Below are 20,000 nucleotides of genomic sequence, written 5' to 3'. Positions count from 1 at the left end.
CTCCCCCTCCCCCGGCAGGTCAGCGGAGTGTGAGCAGCGGGGAGAGCGAGGCGGGGGGAGACGCCCCCGCCCCCCTCAATGGGCGTGCGTCCGGCTCCGTGAGGGAAGAAGACTCTTCCGATACCGACATGGAGATCAAGAGTCTCGATCTCACAGGTGAGTCTGGGGAAGGAGAGGGAGGGGGAGGGGGAGGGTGGGTAAGGGAGGGGAGGAGAGGTGGGGAGGAGAGGAGAAAGGGTAGAAGGAGGAGGAGGAGGAGAGGGGAGAAGGCAGAGAAGATGATTGAGAAGGCAGAGAAGATGATGGGGAGAAATGAGAGGGGAGGATGGGGAGGAAAGAGGGGAGACTTGGGGAGGAAGAGGAGAGAGAGGGATAAGGAGGGGAAAAAGAGATAAGGGAAGGGGAAGGGACGGGAGGGGAAGGAGAAGGGAAGGAGAGGGTGAAGAAGTGTGAAGTGGAGCAGGCTTCGGTATTAAATGTTATTAGCAATTTTTTTGCCCGATTTCAAAAGTATTTAATTGATACTCATCTGTACTAACTCATACTCAGAATTACAGTAGTGCATTGCAAATTTGTTGATTACTTGTTGTTTTCATTAGTTTACTTTCTAAATATTTTGTGTGTATATATATTTACACATCTTTATGCATTTGGTTTGTTTTCCTGTAGTTTTATCGGTAGCCTGTTTTGAAGACAATATAGAAACGATGTTATATGTGTGCAGATGAATGTATAAAACTTCCCCACTCTTCATTCCACACCCTTTCACCAACTCTTCTACTGCCTCCTTCTTCCCTCCCCTTCCTCGCATCACCCTCCCTCGCTCCCTACCTACTTTCCCTTCCCCAACCCTACTCCACCGTCACCTCCCTTTCTCCCTCCCCCACACCCTTAACACGTACTACCCTCCCTAACACCTCCGACACTACCCACCTCCACCTTCCTTCCTTCCTCCCACCCTTACCACTTCCACCTCCTTCTTTCCCCTCTCTCATCTAGCTCCCAACTTCCCTCCCTCCCTTCCTTCCATCCCTCCCTCCCTCCCTCCTTCTCTTTCTATCTCCCTCTCTTCCTCCTTCTCTTTCTATCTCTCTCCCTCCTTCCCTCCCTCTCTCCTACCCTCCCTTCCTTCCATCCCTCCCTCCCTTCCTTCCCTCCCTCCCTCCCTTCCTTCCCTCCCTCCCTCCCACCTCTTTCTGTCTTTCTCCCTCCTTCCCTCCCTCTCTCCCACCCTCCCTCCCTCCCTCCCTCCCTCCCACCCTCCCACCCTCCCTCCCTTCCATCCATCCCTACTTCCCTCCCTCTCTCCCTCCAACACTAACGAAGGCCCTCCGTGTGTTCCCTCAGCGCGCGTGAGTCTGCGTCAGCGCGAGGGCCCCGAGAAGGAGCGCCCGATGTCCTGGGAGGGCGAGCTCTCCGACTCTGAGATCACGAAGCACGAGCACACGGTGAGTACCCCCCGTGCCCTGTACTACCTCTTGTACCCTTGTACCCTTGTACCCAGTTCTACTATCTCCTGGCCTGTTCCCCTTTCGTGGGGCGTGGCCTTTTCAGCTCATCTTCGCCTACTGACGTAAGTATGCATGTTTTTGTTTTTTTGTTTGTGTTTTTGTTTTTTTCGTTTTCCACTATTTTTTCTCTTATTATGCATGTTCATGTGATAAGTCGGATAACGGCAGCGAGTGCAGAATGTATAGCAGGTTCGTTATATTAAAGGTAAGTTTCATATATATATATATATATATGCATAGATAGATATATGTAGATTTATATAGATATAGATATATACATATATACATATATATACATATATATATTATATATTATGTATATTTAAATGTATATCTATATATAATTATTTATTTATGTATATACCTATCGCTTAAACTTTCGTGTTTTTTTTTCGCTCCGAGATCAGATGAATGTATATTTTGTCTCGACGCTACGACATCCAATATGTGTGTCTTGGATATCGTAATATGTGAATTTAATCCGAATATGAAAGGTTGCGAAATCGATTTCTTCACAACGAAGGAACTGAATGTTTTTTTTTTTCCTTTGACTACTGAATTTGGTCATTTCCGATTTTTATTTGTGTGTTTTGAATTATTCCTTGATGGAAGAAGGTCTGGTTATTGTCAAGGTTGAGTGTAAGCTATATCATGTTTATGCTTCTTGGCTCTCTCTCTCTCTCTCTCTCTCTCTCTCTCTCTCTCTCTCTCTCTCTCTCTCTCTCTCTCTCTCTCTCTCTCTCTCTCCTCTCTCTCTCTCCCTCTCTCTCTCCCTCCCTCTCTCTCTCCCTCTCTCTCCCTCCCTCTCTCTCCCTCCCTCTCTCTCTCCCTCCCTCCCTCCCTCCCTCCCTCCCTCCCTCCGTCCCTCCCTCCCCCCCCCCCCAATATTCCCACCGAACCTCCCGCCTATTCTCCCTCTGTCCCTCTTTCTCTCAAAAGAGTTTGATTGAATAATCGATCATTATATGAAGAAGGATATCCGATATGTTTTCACATTAGTTGCATCCATTTTTCATCGCAAATCTGTTCGTGGAATCGTGTTATTATGCAAGATATATTTATGCTCTTGATATTGTCATTACCAATCGAAGTAAGCGCACGTAGATGGCGCACACGAGGAAAAAGTGTGTAGTAGTATTTTGCCCTGAAATTGTATGTAGTTTGTATCCCCTTTGATTTTTTTTTATTCGACATGTGCTTCCCCTTGAAATTTTATGCCGTTCGTCAATTGTAATGTGCGTACGTATCCCCCCTGAAATAAAGCCTAAGTAGCCCCGTGAAGGTTTGTGTAGTAGGTACCCTCTTGGAATACTGCGTAGTTCGTATCCCCCTGAAATTTTGTGTAAAAGCTGCCGTCTGAAATTTCGTGCACGGGTAATACGTATTCCCCTGAATTTTTGCGTCAGCAGTGTTCGGGACCGAGTGCAGAATCTCTCTGATTGATTCCTCTGCTCCTTAAAGGTCATTTGGGATGCGTCAATTCCCAAAATAGATCGGGCTTGGGGTGTCTCGCCATTACCTCTCCCCCCTCTCCCTCCTCCCTATTTCTCCACTCTCCTTTCCTCTTCCCCAATTTACCTCCCTTCCCTCTCCACTACTCAAAGGGTTTCCACCTCCACTCCCACCTTTGTGTGTGTGCGTGTGCGTGTGTGTGTGTGTGTGTGTGTGTGTGTGTGTGTGTGTGTGTGTGTGTGTGTGAGAGAGAGAGAGAGAGAGAGAGAGAGAGAGAGAGAGAGAGAGAGAGAGAGAGAGAGAGAGAGAGAGAGAGAGAGAGAGAGAGAGAGAGAGAGAGAAAGAATATGTGCATGTGTACAGGCAATCATGAATTCTTATGTTTGTGTGCAGATTTCGCGCGGGCCTGCATGCGTGCGTGCTTCCTAGGTGTGGGAGTACTCTTTGACTCTTTGATCAGCAACAGTAACGGTCGCGCGGGCGGGGCAGTCTGCCTCGGCCGCCTGTCCCTCGTTACCTGCGCCCACGACCATTATGTCATTGGGCGCAGGTGAGGCCGCTCGCGCCCCTGCAGCTGCCCTGGTGTGGAGGGGGGAGGAGGGGAATCCCCCACTCCTCAGCTCCCCCCAATTCTCCTAGGTGCCCCCACTCCTTCCCTCCTCCCCTTCCCTCCCGGGCAGCATCTGCGCACGTCCTGAGCCTTCTTCCGAACGGGGAACTTATTGGTTAGCGCAGAGGATGTTCCAGACGCGAGGGTCATTTGCATAAGTCCTTGGGTTGCGTGTCTACCGTCTTAGGTAGGGGGGGGACACGGGAGGAGGGGGTGTGGAAGTGTGGGGGATGGAAGAGGGGTGACGAGAGTGTTGGGGGGGGGGGGGGATCTTGAGCTTCCCTCATGCACGTGAGCTCAAACAAGCACAAACAAGTACACTCCCCTCTCTCCCCAACCCCCCCACACACTCCCTTCTACCCTTACCCCCTTCACACTCCCCTCCTCACCCATCCGTCCCCCTCACGCACACTCCCTCCCCCTCCCCCCCTCACAAACCTGATAAGACATGGGATGGGGACCTGCTGTATAAAGGAAGAGGTGCGGGAATGCGCAAGATAGAATCGGAGATAATGTAAGGGAATCAGGTGTGCATATCTGGTTTGGGACGTGACCGGGATGGACAAGGCGGGGAGACAGGGTGTGCTTGTGTGTGCGTCGGAGGGTGTGTTTGTGCTTGCGTGTGTGTGTGTGTGTCTGTGTGTGTGTGTGTGTGTGTGTGTGTGTGTGTGTGTGTGTGTGTGTTTATATGTTTTTAATTTGCGTTTGTCTCTCTTTGTATCTGTGCGTATGTTTGTATCCATGTGTGCCTTGTTTTAATAGTTCTTTAATTTTAGCTCGTCTCTTCCGCTGTCAATCTGTTTGTATGTATATACCTAGTTCACGCGGGCGCAAATTCTCTAGCTGGGTGTGCTTCTGCTCTGCTTGTCTACCCAGCCCCTTGCCTAATCATCTGTGCATCTTTCTCAAAATCGCCTACTCATGCAGAGCACATTATGCAAATCTCGATAAAGACTTAAAAAGCACTGAAAATGTCCCGTCAGTGCAGACGAGGAAGTTTAACTTATTACGACAGATAATGCCTTTTTTTGTTTCTCTCGCTACAATTTTAAAAACAATAACAATGAACTAAATAGATTGTTAGATATTTGTTGGACTGTGAATGTGCTTTCACGTGCGTTGTTCAAACATTTCGCCAACATCCCGCAGAGTTTTGCATTTTTCTGCACGATTTCTGGTGAACATTTTCTGCAAATTCACAATTTTTAAAAAAGTCCAGGCTGGTTTTGGCGTGTCGTTATTGCTGACGACAACGGAAATACACTATTTGAATCTTCAATGCACAATTTAAAAAATCGCCGAGGTTCTGAATCCATTGATTCTCAACTGGACGTGTTGGACAACATGGGTCAGTCCCTTTGATTAATGTATGCTTACACTTATATCAATCTGTCATCATCAGCCAGACATCCCCCTCATACTATTATTAAGTGTCAGCGTCCTACTGGGGCAATAGCGCCATAAAGTACCCACATTACACTATCAAACATACTTTGCCATGACACTTTGCATGCGCAGTTTTGAGTGTGTTGGCAACTGTCTTGTCTGCCGCTGAACCAAAATGACCAGGTTTGTACAACTGTTTTTTATGCTAATAAAGACCAGAGATGTAGTCCACCCGTATTTCTTTAAAAGTCATTGACATGCACCTCGTTCAGTTCTAAATACCATATGTCTTTTTTTCTTTTTCCAATCATTTATCACAATTATTTTTTACTTTTATTTTACATTATCTGCTCTACAGTGATCTCTTCGGGATATGACTGTAGATTTCGTTATTTATTTTGATACTTTATTTAATCTCCATTTATTATATACTACGATTGACCTCCAACCCCCAATTCTCTCTCTCTCTCTCTCTCTCTCTCTCTCTCTCTCTCTCTCTCTCTCTCTCTCTCTCTCTCTCTCTCTCTCTCTCTCTCTCTCTCTCTCTCTCTCCCTCTCTCCCTCTCCCTCTCCCTCTCCCTCTCTCCCTCCCCCCCTCTCTCTCTCTCTCTCTCTCTCTCTCTCTCTCTCTCTCTCTCTCTCTCTCTCTCTCTCTCTCTCTCTCTCTCTCTCTCTCTCTCTCTCTCTCTCTGGTTCGTGCTTTTGTGTATGAAATACCACGAAGACAAATGAGTTACAAGATTCACCTGCTTCATCTCATACCTGTCTCACATTTCACCCGACCCAACCCTCCTTCCCACCCACACATTTTATTTTATTTTTTTATACGTCTCATCGCCCTTCCCACACCCTCCCTCCTCCCACACTCGCGTCTCCCCAGATATCGTCTCCCTCGCTCACCTACCCACCCACCCACTTCTCCCTCTCCTCTTTCTCCCTCCTCTCCCCCTCTCTCTGCCTCCCCTCTCTTCCCCCTACCCCTTCACACCCCTTCCACCCACACTCTGCCCCTCCCTTTTCTCATTTCTTCAACTCTACCTCCCCTCCTTCTCCCCTCCCCCTCATCCACTCCTCATGTCGGGATGAGGTCAGCCTCCCACGCATTACCTGCAATGCCCCATGCCCCCTCACCCTCATTCCCTCTCTCCTCTCCTCCACTCCCTTCCTCCCTCCCCTTTCCCCTCCCTTCCTTCCTCCCTCTCTTACTCCTGTAGTCCCCTCCCTTCCCCTCCCCTCTTACTCCTTCCCTCCCCCCCTACCCTCTCAGACAGATAATACGACCTGCCTTAATGGGCTTGTTTTCCATATATGGAGTTGTTTATGTTTGTTGACCGAAGAATGTGGTTCAGGGCGTGGATGATTGTTTAGAATGGTTGGTTACGTGTGTGCGTGTTTGTGCGTGCGTGCGTTTGCGTGTGTGTCTGTGTGTGTGTATGAGTGCATGTGTATTTTTGCGTTTATGTGTGTGTGTGTGTGTGTGTGTGTGTGTGTGTGTGTGTGTGTCTGTGTGTATGTGTGTGTGTGTGTGTGTGTGTGTGTGTGTGTGTGTGTGTGTGTGTGTGCATGCGTGCGTGCGTGTTCGTTTGATGTCTAACACTTTGCATTTTAATTGTATTTGAGTAGCTTCACTGATAGCTAAGTGTGACATTTTCTGCATACATCGTCAATCATTCACACTCACACCGAATGTGCATGGACACAAGGCAGACAAGAAGTCCCGAGGTTTTGATCTATTGCGATCTCCTTGACAGACGGATTTCACAACAAACCTAAATAATATACCAATATAATATCTACGATTGCATATTCCATCGACTCAGGATATTATTAATTATGACTGATTGATACAGTGATTTACCAGTCTGATGTATTACCGAAAATACCGGTCATTTTTTTTTTTTTTTTTTTATAAACGTTGATGCGCATCCCTTCTCGTCGAGGCCAAGCCTGTGACACTAATATGAAATGTATCACCAATGTATCAGCTTGTATCACAGTCCCAATCCTCGCAAGAAAAACACTGCATCAGTGTTAAGATTATGACAAGCACATCCCCGGATTCCGCTTTTTTCTAGTATCAGTTTCTCAACGACAAAAAAAATGCGTCTTTGTTGTCCATGTCGGCTGATAACAGGTCCAGAGTCAAATAACATTCGCCACATGTTAAAACCATTCTCGTGTTTTGAGTGTTTTATGGGCATCGTGACCACGGCAAGTGCATTACGGGGAGGGGGTAGAGCGAGGAGGAAGAGGAGGAAGGAGGTGAGGGAAGAGGAAGAGGAGGATAGGTGGGGAAGGAGGAGGGAGGAGGAAGGAGGTGAGGGAAGAGGAAGAGGAGGAAAGGTGGGGAAGGAGGAGGGAGGAGGAAGAAAGGGAGGGAAGGTGGGGAAGGAGGAGGAAGGAGGAAGAGAAGGAAGGAGGTGAGGGAGGAGTAAGAGGAGGAAGGAGGGGAGGGAAAAGGAAGAGGAGGAAAGGTGGGGAAGGAGGAGGAAGAAGAGGAAGGAGATAAGGGAAAAGGAAGAGGAGGAAAAATGAGAAAAAAGAGGAGGAAGGAGGTGAGGGAGGAGTAAGAGGAGGAAGGAGGTGAGGGAGGAGGAAGAAAGGGAGGAAAGGTTGGGAAGGAGGAAGAAGAAAGGGGGGAAAGGCGGGGAGAAGGAGGAATAAAGAGAAAAGGGAGAGGGAAAAGGAGTGAAGGAGGAGGAAGGAAAGGGAGGATCGAAGAGAAATTATGAGAATTAGGAGAAAAAGAAAGAAAGAAGAGGAGAAAAGAGCATATATATATATATATATATATATATATATATATATATATATATATATATATATGTATGTATATGTATATGTATATATGTATGTATGTATGTATGTATATGTATATATATTCATGATCAAGCAAACGTTGGAAAAGCATGTTTCCACGTATTTATTTATGTTTGTCACGAGTGATATGCAGAAGCCTCTTCCAACAACTCTTAAAAAGAACTATTACATCACCCACTCGACTCCCATATTCGAAGAACTAACGAAAAAGAATGTTCACCAAACCAGAGCAAACCAGATAAAGAAATATGTATATACAAGAAGGTAGTTAAGTAAATAAATAAATGAATAGATGGATAAGCCAGATAAATGGAGTTAAACATTTTCGGACGAAGATTTTTTCTTTTCTCTTTTCTCTTCTCTCTTTTTTTTTTTTTTTTTTTTTTTTTTTCTTTTTTTTAAAGACGTGTTATGAGAAATCCATCGCTGCCTGAGGACATGCTTCAGGTGCTGTTGCTAGGTTAGTCGCTTCCGGTGTGAGGGTGGAGGGTAAAGGGGGGGGGGGGTGAAGGGAAGGGATGGTGGGAGCAGCTGAAGGGGAAAGGGGGCTGAAGGGAGCTTTTGATGGGGGGTCGAGAGGGGGGGGTGAAGGGAGCTTTTGAAGGGGGTTCGAGAGGGGGGGGGTGAAGAGAGCTGTTGATGGGGGGTCGAGTGGGGTGGGTGAAGGGAGGCGTTGATGGGGGGGGAGGGGGGGGCTGAGGAGAGCAGGTCGTGGGCGGGACAGGAAGGGTTGGGTCGGCGAGGTGCAGTATTATCACCGAGGAATGCGGGCTGGCGCGGGCGCGGGCGTATCGCAAAGCCGATTTTCGTGAGCGCCGGCTCCCTCGGCGGCCGCTCGTTCGGATTTCCTTTGGCGGTTTGGCCAGCGCGCCATTTTGTTTTCTTGTGTGCTCTTTGTATTTATTTTTATTCATTTATTTATTTCGATTTTTTTTTATATTCTATCCGCAGATTTCCCTCTTCCTCTTCACTTTGTCCCTCCTTCCTCTTCCCTCTTCCCATCTCTCCTCTCCTCTTTCTCATACCTTCTTGTCTCCCTCCTTCCATCTTTTCATTCCTCTCTCTCCTACCTTTACCTACTTCCATCTTTCCCCCTCCGAAAAAAAAAAAAAAAAAAAAAAAACATGGATTTTGGGAAAGGCAAAAGTATAATGAAAGATGGACAAAATCCTTTTTTCGTTGAAACAGAAAAAAAAGAAAGAAAAAAAAAAATAGTAAGTTAAAGAATATGAAGGATTGTTTGTTTGTTTGTTAGAGAGAGAAAGGGAGGATGGGGCTTACTCCTTTTTTTTATTTCATCTTATTCTTTCATCAGTTTATCTTCCTGTTCATTTATTTATTACCCTCTATCTATATATATTTTTTTTTTTTCATTCATTTATCATCCTCTTCCAGTGAACATCGATAGTTCGTTACAAAAAATAAGCCATCCTTATTATTCACTATGATTTCTCAACCACGCCCCCCTCCCCCCTCCCCCCCTCCCACCACCTAAGGCCCACCATAAGCTAATAAGTAAATAAAATCTTCCCATTACCCGCAAACTGAGCCTCCATAACAAGCGGATATGTCGGTTAAGCGGATATGCTGGAGAGGATTTCGGCGAACGAGACGGAGCGATGAATGCCTTGAATTCTGGGTACTCATGCTGCTTCCTCTTCTGTTGTTGTTGTTGTTGTTATCATTATCATTGGCATCGTTATTGTCGTTGTTCTTGCTCGGATACGCTCCTTCTTCCTTCTCATGCTTCTTCCTCTTCCTCCTCCTCTTTATTATCTTCATCATCGTCTCGTCGTCATCATCATCACCACCACCACCACCACCACCACCACCATCATCATCGTCATCACCATCGTCATCATCATCATCATCATCATCATCATCATCATCATCATCATCATCATCATCATCATCATCATCATCATCATCATCATCATCATCATCACCACCACCACCACCATCACCATCCTGCTTCTGCGTCTTTCTCCTCCTGCTTTCAGCCTCATCATAGAAGCCGGTGCTGCTCTATGTGTGTGAGGCGATTGTCACGAGGAGACCGTGAGACAACGAGCATATGTTGTTTTTTGTATTTTATTTGATCATTTGCCGCGACATTACAGCCATTTTGCATTCATATCAGTACAATTAATAATGTTGTTAGGATCACTCTTATTTTGACCGTTGTTGATCTTATATGACAACAGATAAATTGAAAAATAAGGTAAATATACGTCAAAATACCTCGTAAAAACTTGCCTGCGTTACCAGAGCTTCATTGTGGCTTCCAAAACTTGCTATTCAATTGAATTCACAAAATAGACGACTGCCACACAATACGTAAAGTGATGTATGATTTCCGATAGTCATAGCGCATCGAGTGTGTTTCTTATCGCATCGAAAGACCGTTATGGATTGCAATAACGAAACCCACTTTTTATCTCGACATTCTGATCGTGCTCATGATACGATCGTTTCGGGAAATTATTAATATAGGTTAGGCGAAGGTTCTGTGTAGTTCTGCCTTTTTTTTTTTTTTTTTTTTTTTTTTTTTGGCGGTTTGGAACTTCCTTTTGTGAATTCCTGTCGACCTTCTTCTTTTTCTGTTTGTGATTTGGTAACTGATAAATAGGGAGAGAAAGAAAGAAAGAAAGAAAGACAGTCAGAGAGATTTATTTTCTCTTAAAATATCAGTGATGCGAAATATGAAGAATACTTGGATGAAAATATCTCACTAGTTCACCTGTTCTTTTTTTTTCTTATCTGAGAAATTACACACGAGCATTGAAGAATGAACATCGGAAAGGTATATATGAGCCCGAATAATTTCGCAGTGGGAGATTTATATACCTTTTATTTTATTACTTTGTGGTTTTGCTCATTTTAATTCATATTTTTCTTACAATGGTGAAGCACACGATTTCCGACCTTAATGCGTTAAAGGCCATAAGTCTTGTAGTATAATATACCGCAATAAGTTTAAGATTTTTTTTTTTTTTTTTTTTTTTTTTTTTTTTTTTTTTTTTTATTATTGTCTGTTTTTGTGTCCTAAAGTGAACGAATGAGAAACCAAAAGGAAATTGCGATAAATAGACAATTCTGATACACAGTTCGCTAGATAATGCCATAAAAAAAAAAAAGTTTTCCGCCATGCACAGCCACCGAGCTTCAAAATAGCAAAACAACAGGATCAAAGTTAGTTATACAGTTAATTAATGAACTATAACCGATAGTTACCTTGTAGTTCAGAATAAAAGAGACAAACGCTGTTCACGGTCTGTACTAATTCATTACCTCCGCACCGCGCCTGTTTACGACTGTGAGTGATAAGAGAGAATAAATAAATGAACGGTTCAAGTGTAATCAGAAGATATAGATATACATACCATGCATGTTTAGGCTCTTATGAATGGAGACTCGTCATATAAATCTTCCAAGAGTACCGAACCCTTTCTCGCTCTCTCTCTCTCTCTCTTTCTCTCTTCTCTCCCTCTCTCTCTTCTCTCTCCTCTCTCTCTCTCTCTTCTTCTTCTTCTCTCCCTCTCGCTCTTTTTTATTTGAATGATAAAAATACCGAAACGACATTGAGTGCCGCCAGTATGACATTGAATCGCTCATTGAGTGCGTGGCTTGAATGATGCTTTGTGAAGGAAAGCGAAGTGTGTATCTTTACGCCGGGCTTGAATTGCTTTTTTTTTTTTTTGCTCTCTCTCTCTCTCTCTTTTTTTTCTTCTCTCTCTCTCTTTTTAATTTCTTTTTTTTTTTCGACGAGTGTGAAATATACCCATCCCTCGACCGGCGCAGCTGAACTCATAAGTACCGTCGGTGTCTTCAGTGAACCCTCTTTTTAGTCATCGGATCCTCTGCTCGATCTTTTCGTTGAGGGGTTCCGATACCTCTCCGTCGGGCTGCTTTTGTTTTTTAAGTCGTTTCATAAGCCTCTCCTTATTTTTCTCTCGGCGGAACTGGAAACTAATGTGAATAATGAGCAAGGTGGACAAGAGACAAAAAAAGAAAAAAAAAAAAAAGAATAAATAAATAAAAAATAAAAAGATTAAAAAGAAAAAATAAAGATAAAAACCTGACGGCCTTAATACTCAAGTAATGGTCTGTGTGACTTTTTTTTTCTGGTTTGACTCTTCTACAGACATCGTAACTGTTTTATATCTGGTCGCTGGTCACTCCCTCGGCATGACGTAACAGCTATAAGAAGAGTACAGCTTCATGAACATTTTGTTTCAACGACTTCTACTGATAAATGTACAGTAGATGTATATATTCTTTTTTTCTTTCTTTCTTTTTCTTCTTATTTTCCTCCTTCTTCGTCTGCTACTTCTTCATTTTTGTTCTTATCCTCTTCTTTCCTCATTCATTCATTAATTCATTCATTTCTTCCTTCCTCCCTTCCTTCCTTCCTTCCTTCCTTCCTTCCTTCCTTTTAAAGATTATTAGAGAACTATTTTACTGTTTGAAGATATTACCGATATGAGTCTTTTCTCAAACACGATTGTTATTGTGTACGGAACTTGCTTCTTTATTTCCTGTTTTTTTTTTTTTTTTTTCTTTACCTTGTCCTTGTCCCTATTTTCGTTTTGAATTATCTCTCTCCTCCTCCTCTCTTCTTCTTCTTCTTCTTCTTCTTCTTCTTCTTCTCCTCCTTCTTTTTCTTTCTTCTTATTATTCTTCTTCTCCTTCTTCTTTCAACCCTCCTCCTACTCCCAGCCCTTCTCCTCCTTCTCTTCTTCTTCCTCTTCCTCCTCACCCCTTCCTCCGACTCCTCCGCATCCGCCTCATTCTGCCCCTCCTCTTCCTCTCCCTCCACCTATACCTCCCTCTCCCCCATTTCTTCCTCTCCCCCCTCCTTCTCTCCCATTTCTTCCTCTCCCCCCTCCTGCTCTTCCATTTCCTCTTAATCGTCTCCCTCTTCCTCTTGACTCTCTGACGAGTCGAAGTGAGAGTCACCCGCGGGAGCACCAGCTGTTCTACCTGTAGCATCAAACAGCCTTTCACACATACACACAAAGATTTCCACCTCAATGTAGAGCCGCTGCGGACATTCCAGTTCTGTCAGCGAAGCCCGAACGTAAACAGAAATAAAAGCCGAATTAATTAACCATTCCTCCCCTTGCAACACCAGTCACTTGATCTGTGCAACATCTGCTCGAGGGAGGGGTTGTGTCCAGATCTCGGGCGTACATGATCTCAACAATTCTGATAACCTCTTGTTTAGCTCCTTGCCTTAGATCACCCGCCGCGAGAGAAAGGGAAAGGGAGAGGGAGAGAGAGAGGGAGAGGGAGAAAGAGGGGGGAGAGAAGGAGAGGGATGGAGGGGGGAGAGGGATGGAGGAAGGGAAAGGGAGAAGTCGAATTAATGGAGGATGGAGGTAGGGAGAGGAAAAGGGAGTGTGTGTGTGAGAGAGGGAGAGGGAGTGGGAAAATGAGAGGGAGAAGGAGAGAGAGAAGGATAGGGATAGGGAGATGGGTAGAGAGGGAGGGAGAGGGAGAGGGAGATGGGTAGAGAAGGAGGGAGAAGGAGAGAGAGAGGAAGAGGGAAATGGATAGAGAGGGAGATGGAGAGAGAAGGGGGGGGGGGGGGCGAGAAGAAGACAGCGACAGACAGACAGACGGAGCAGGAGAGGGGTAGAGAGAGACTGAGATAAGACAAGAGGATAAGAGAGATAATAAAGAGTCCTCCTTTCTTTCACACGGGTTGCGAAAAGAAGAAAAAAAAAAAAAAACAGAAAATATTATGACCCCCATTAATATGAACGTTGATTTCTCAACAGCTGTTTGGACTCAGATGTGTGTATATGTATGTACATGCCCGTCTGCGTGCGTGCGTGCGTGCGATGTCTGAGAGTGTCAGCGCCGCAGTGTCTCGTGATACGCTATAATTTCGTGCTAATGTAGTCAGATCAGTGCCATGAGATGTTCACGTGGGAGAAGATTACGGTACTGCATGGCGGGGCGGCTGGAGACCCCGACATAGCAGAGGCCGAAGAAATGTCATGACAAAGGGAGGCACAGAGGCTACCCCGATCGCGGTCACCCTGTCAGGCCCGCGATGTAAACATAGGGTGCGAGGGAGACAGGCGCCAGGAGCCACATGGTGATGCCATGAATGAGCTTAGTGGTAGTAATATAAGAGTGTGGTATGTGGTTGAAAGGAGCCCCGGTATAGTAGCTCTGGGACGTTGTACCGGGGTAGTGGTGGAGCCAAGCTGTCTGGGCAGGGCGGCGGTGGTGCTGGGCCTTCGCTTCATCACTACACCATCATTATCATCATCCTTCTCCTCTCCCTCCTTCCCCCCTCCTCCCTCCTCACTCCTTCTCTTGCCTCAGAGGCCCTACCAACCCGCGCTGGTTTTTCTTTCACCCTTCTGCCTATGACACTCTAACTTGTTTCTCCTTGTGTTTCTCCGACTTCTTTCTTCTGGTTTGTTATTATTATTGTTATTTTGCTTCTCTATCTATCTATCTCTCTATCTCTCCCTCCCTCTCCTTCTCCTTCTCTCTCTTCCCTTCTTCCTCTCCATCTCTCTCTCCCCTTCTCCCTCTCCATCTCTCTCTCTCCCCTTCTCCCTCTCCATCTCTCTCTCTCTCCCCTTCTCCCTCTCCCTCTCCCTCCTCCCTCCTCCCTTCTTTCTCAACCTCCCGGGGTTATCCTAGCGTTCAAGATTCTGCACATGCATGTCTAGTCATGCAAAGAAGATGGGTACCAAAGAAGAAGAAAGAAGAAGGAGGAGGAGGAAAGAGGAGAATGAGAAGAATAAGAAATAATAATAATAAGAGAAAGAAGAAGAGGAAGACGAAGAAGGAAAAAGAGATAAAAACGGTTGAAGAAGAGGAAGAAAAGAAAGAATAGGTGAAGAAGGAGGTGATGTAGGAGGAAGAGATAAGGGAGAAGACGAAGACAAGACAAACGAAGAGGAGGAGGAAGAAGAGATAAGGAAGAGAACGAGAACAAGGCGGATGGAAAGGAAGAGGAGGAAGGTGATGAGGAGAATAAGGATGAATGGGAGAAAGAGAAGAAGAACGAGGCAGACGAGGATGAGGAGGAAGCTGGTCATGAGGATAAGGAGGAGGAGGAGGACGAGGAAGAGGAGGAAACCGGTCATGAGGGAAGGAGGAGGAGGCGTGCGAGGCGGATGAGAAGGAAAAGGAAGGAGAAGAAGAAGAGGAGGGAGAAGAAGAGGAAGGAGAGGAAGAAGAGGAAGGGGAGGAAGAAGAAGAGGAGGAGGAGGAGGAGGAGGAGGAACAGCGCATCGGTGCCCAAGTCGTGAAGTCGTTCGTCATGCGAGCCGCGGCTGGTTCGGTGCGCGTGGTGGCGACTACCGAGCAAGAGGCGACCCTTCTGCTTCGTATGCGAGTCCCGTGTGGCTCCTCGGCCGTGCCTGCTTCTCTCTCTATCTATCTTTCTATCTCTCTGTCTCTCTATCCGGCTGTCTGTGTGTATGTATGTATCTATCTACCCGTCCTGCTACCTATGTGTCTATCGATTGATCCATCTCTGCCTATCAGCCGATCTGTCTACACATCTCTCTCTCTCTCTATCTCTCTCTCTCTCTCTTTCTCTCTCTCTCTCTCTCTCTCTCTCTCTCTCTCTCTCTCTCTCTCTCTCTCTCTCTCTCTCTCTCTCTCTCTCTCTCTCTCTCTCTCTCTCTCTCCCTCCCTCTCTCTCGCCTTCTCCATCTCTCTCTCTCTCTTTCTTTTTCTCTTTCTTTTTCTCTTCCTCTTCCCCTTCCTCTTTCTCTCTCTCTCTCTCTCTCTCTCTCTCTCTCTCTCTCTCTCTCTCTCTCTCTCTCTCTCTCTCTCTCTCTCTCTCTCTCTCTCTCTCTCTATCTCTCTATCCCTCTCTCTCTCTTTCCCTCTCTCTCTCTTTCTCTCTTTCTTTCTTTCTCACTCTCTCTCACTCTCTCTCACTCTCTCTCACTCCCTCTCACTCACTCTCTCTCACTCTCTCTAATTCACTCTCTCTCTCTCTCTCTCTCTCTCTCTCTCTCTCTTACTCTCTCTCCCTCTCTCTCTCTCTCTCTCTCTCTCTCTCTCTCTCTCTCTCTCTCTCTCTCTCTCTCTCTCTCTCATTCTCTCACTCTCTCACTCTCTCACTCTCTCACGCTCTCACTCCCACTCACTCTCTCTCTCTCTAACTCTCTCTCTCTCTCTCTCTCTCTCTCTCTCTCTCTCTCTCTCTCTCTCTCTCTCTCTCTCTCTCTCTCTCTCTCTCTCTCTCTCTCTCTCTCTCTCTGCTTTTCTCAAAGCTCTCCGTCTCGCAGTGCGGACGAGTGGCATTTGATCTGCGTCGGGTCGTCGAGATGCTGACAGGGGTTTCTTCCTGTTATTATGATGGCCCCGCGTCCCCCTGCCGCTGTGCCTTCCCTGGCCCCGCTCCGTGCACCTGTTGCTGCCGCGGATGCCTCTGGATGGGGCGCTCTTTTCTTCCTTTTTCTTTCTCCTTCTTCTTCTTCTCCTGCTTCCTTTTTCTTTTTGTCGGATGCTGCTGCGTTTCGTGTTCCTTTTTTCTTTCTTCTTCTTTATGCTTATTGTTATTATTATTTTTGTTTTTCTTTTTAATTCCTCCCCGTGCCTGTTCCTCCTTATCTGTCTTATTTTTCTTGCTTTGTCTTTTTATTATAAAACATTTTTTGTTCTTTATCATCAAAATCTTCTCCGCGCGCGCGTGTGTGTGTGTATGAGTGTGCCGGTGCCTGTGCCTGTGCATCTGTGCGCTTACCGCGTCTGCTTGTCTATATTTCTCTGTATTCGCATGTTTATGTGCGCGCGTGTTTGAGTTTGCGTAACATTTACGTCTTCGGCCCCGACAGCGCGCCGTTGTTCTCCGCGCAACCGCGAGTGGCGACCGAAAGAAGACATTAATATCTTGTTCTCCAACAATGCCATCCCAGATGCGGCAGCGACGTCGGCCGGAAACACCGCGTCGTCACGTCAGTTCCTTAAATACCAGCAACAACACGGCCTCACAAATAGCCATTATGCCGCCGCGCCACCCGCGCTGACGCCGTGCGGGGCCCGGGGACGTCCTCGGAGACCGTTCCCAGAGGACCAGAGGCCGAAAGTGCTGCGCTCAGGGGCCGCCACGGGCTCAGCGCATTCTTGGCGGATGACGGAGCGGCCCACACGCACGCACGAACGCTTACTCGCATTCGTGCATGCACATACACGCACGCATACACGAACTCATATTCACACAATCATACTCAATTTCACTCTTACTCTGACTCCCACTCTCACTCTGACTCCCACTCTCACTCTCGCTCTCACACTTTAACTTCCATGCTAAGAGAGGGGAAGAAAGCGATGGGGAGGAACAGAGGAAGAGAAGGTGTAGGGTAAACGGAGCAGGGAAAGAAGAGAATGGGAGAGAGTAAAGTCAAGGGAAAGAAAAGGGAGACAGGGAAAAAAAATTAAAAAAGGAGACGGAAGAAGGCTTAAAAGGAAACGAACACGAAGGAAGCAAAGCAAAGAGAAGGCAAAAGAGAGAAAAAGCAAGAGAGGTAAAGGGAGAGGGGGACAGATGGTGGGTGGCAAAGGGAGGCGAGAGGGAGGGTAACGGGAGAGAGTTCAGCGGTCGACCTTTTTGAATGTGGCTCGCTTATCATCATCGCTCTCATTGGTGTTATCGTTGTCATCACCATTCGCTTCATTATAATTCAAATCGTCACTAATTTCGATGTGGTGTGAATGGGGCGCTTGGAGGAGATGGCGGTGAGGGGGAGATGGGGAGAAGGGGGGGGGGGAGGAGAGGGACGGAGGGAGAAAGGGAGAGAAGGAGAGAGGGAGGGAGTGAATGAGGCAGGGGAGGAGGAATAGAGAAAGAGAACTAAAGAAAAAGACAGACAGATAAACAAACAGAGGCAAATAAACAGAGAGACAAACAGACAGATAGGCAGACAGAGAGAAAAAGATGGTAGGGGGGGGGGGGGGAAGAAAGAAGAGAGAGAGAAAGAGAGAGAGAGATATATAAATATGAATGCAAAAAAAGAAAACACAAACGGACGGGAGAGGAAATAGAAACCAGAAAAAAGAGAGGAGAAAGAAGGAACAGAGAAACAGAAGAAAATAATAAAGTGGGAAAGGGAAAAAACAGACACAGCCACACAAGCACACACACACACACACACACACACACACACACACACACACACACACACACACACACACACACACACATACATACATACATACATACATACATACATACATACATACATACATACATACATACATACATACATACATACATACACACACAAACACACACACACACACACACACACACACACACACACACACACACACACACACACACACACACACACACACACACACACGGAAAATGCTAAAAACCTCCACATGCGTCAGAAATATCTTTTTCCTTGCTCTCATGAATGGGCTGTGTTAAATGCTGGTACAAGGAGGGAGGGAATACGGAAATGTTTCTGTTAATAGGAAGACTTTGTGAAGAAGATGAAAGATGAAAAGGAGGAGGAATGTGCGAGGAAAGGCGGAGGAGGGGGGACAGGAAGAAGGGGAGGAAAAGGAGGAAGTGGAGGAGGAGATGAAGATAAGGAGAAACAAGAAAAAGATTAAGGGGACTAGGAGGAAGAAGATGATGATGTTGATGAGAGGGTCGAGAAGAAAAAAGAAAGATATGAAGGAGGAGAAAGCGAAAGAGAGTGAAGAGGAGAAGAAAGAACATAGAGGAGAAAGTCAACGGAATAAGAGAAGAGAACACGAAAAAAAGAAGAGGAAGCAAGACAAAAGTAGAAATACAGCAAGAAAAAAAGAAGAGAGAGGGAGACTAGAATTAGCAGCTGAGAATGGAAGACGAATTAAAGAAAATGCTAAAAAAAAATAATAATTCATAATGCTAGATGAAAAAAAAAGTATATAATAAACAGATCAGTAATGTGATGTAATTTACACAAGAGTTTGAGTAATAATATGATATAATAATAATAGTACTAGAGAATTGATAATTTGATCAAAATGAACTACTAATGAAAATAAAATGATAAAAGAGGAGAGAAAAATAAATAAAAGAGAAATAAAGAAGATGAGAATGGGTGAAGATGGAAGAGTGGATGAGTAGAATATAGGAAGGTTGAACGAAGGAGGAGAGGGATGAGGGGATGAGAGGTGGAAGAGGGGAAGGGGAGCAAAAGAGGGGAATAAGGCAATAGAGAAAGGAAATTGAGATTCAAGGAAGAGAAAAGAGAGGGAGTGAGACGAAGGGAAGGAGAGGTAAATGAAGGGAGGGGATGATAATAGGGAGAGGGAGAAAAGGGAAGAGATATGGAGGGAGAGAGAGAGAGAGAGAGAGAGAGAGAGAGAGAGAGAGAGAGAGAGAGAGAGAGATGGGGGAGGGAGAGGGAGGGTGTGAGTGATGAAGGAGAGAGACCTCTGGTAGTGGATGGCGTGGCACAGCCTAAGGCAGATTTGGATGGGGGGGAGGGGGGAATGGTGGAGGGGATGTAGGCGGGTGAGGAAGGGTGGAGAGGAAGGTGGAGGGAGCAGACGTGGTAGGAGAGGAAGGGAGGGAAGGAGAGGGAGGAAGTGAAGGAGGGAAAAGGTTTAAGGGAAAATAGAAGGGGTGAGAGAGGGAGGGAGTGAGAGGAACATATTAGGAGGGGAAGGGAGGGAAGAAGGGAGGAGGGGAGAGGGATGATAGGAGGGAGAGGTGGGGAGGGAGGGAAGAAGGGAGTAGGGGAGAGGGGAAGGGAAGGTGAGAGAGGGATGATAGGAGGGAGAGGGAGGGTAGGAGGGTGAGGGAGGGGAGGGAGGGAGGGAGGGAGGGAGGGAGGGAGGGTAGGGGGAGGGCGCGAGAGCTGAGGTGAATGGTGAATTAGCGGCGTCTCTTGCCCTTTTTTGTGCAGGTGAATTTAGATTTTGAATTTAGATAAGTTCCACGTAAAAGAGGACAGAGTGAGATTGCCGCATGGTAGTCCTTTGTGATCCTTATTCTAGCGTCTTGATAACATCGAGATAACCCCCCCCCCCCCTTTTTTTTTTCTTCTTCTTCTTCATCTTTCTTCTTTCTTTTTATTTTTTTCTTCTCTCTCTCTCTCTCTTTTTCTCTCTCTTTTTTTTTTCCTCCGAGGTTTTGCGCCATGACTTTTGGCGCGATCACTCCATCAAGCGAAGCCGGCTGCCGGTTAATCGGCGATCCGCTCCTCTTAATCGGACGGGGTGTGGGGGGGGGG

The 20,000-nt window shown here is 46.0% G+C and overlaps 1 protein-coding gene across 4 annotated transcripts in view; it reads left to right on the top strand.

Annotated features, from left to right (window-relative positions):
- LOC125034726 (nuclear hormone receptor FTZ-F1 beta-like) overlaps nucleotides 1-20,000 on the top strand; it is a 146,913-nt gene that overhangs the window by 40,851 nt on the left and 86,062 nt on the right. For all 4 annotated transcript variants that reach the window (XM_047626651.1, XM_047626650.1, XM_047626649.1 and 1 more), the window contains exons 2-3: nucleotides 19-156; nucleotides 1,348-1,448. In XM_047626651.1, coding sequence (XP_047482607.1) covers nucleotides 19-156; nucleotides 1,348-1,448 — 239 coding nt within the window. The remainder of the gene's footprint in view (nucleotides 1-18; nucleotides 157-1,347; nucleotides 1,449-20,000) is intronic.

The sequence above is a fragment of the Penaeus chinensis genome, chromosome 18 (assembly GCF_019202785.1).
Source record: "Penaeus chinensis breed Huanghai No. 1 chromosome 18, ASM1920278v2, whole genome shotgun sequence".
Lineage (NCBI taxonomy): Eukaryota > Metazoa > Arthropoda > Malacostraca > Decapoda > Penaeidae > Penaeus > Penaeus chinensis.
This window is presented reverse-complemented; position numbering and strand designations above follow the sequence as displayed.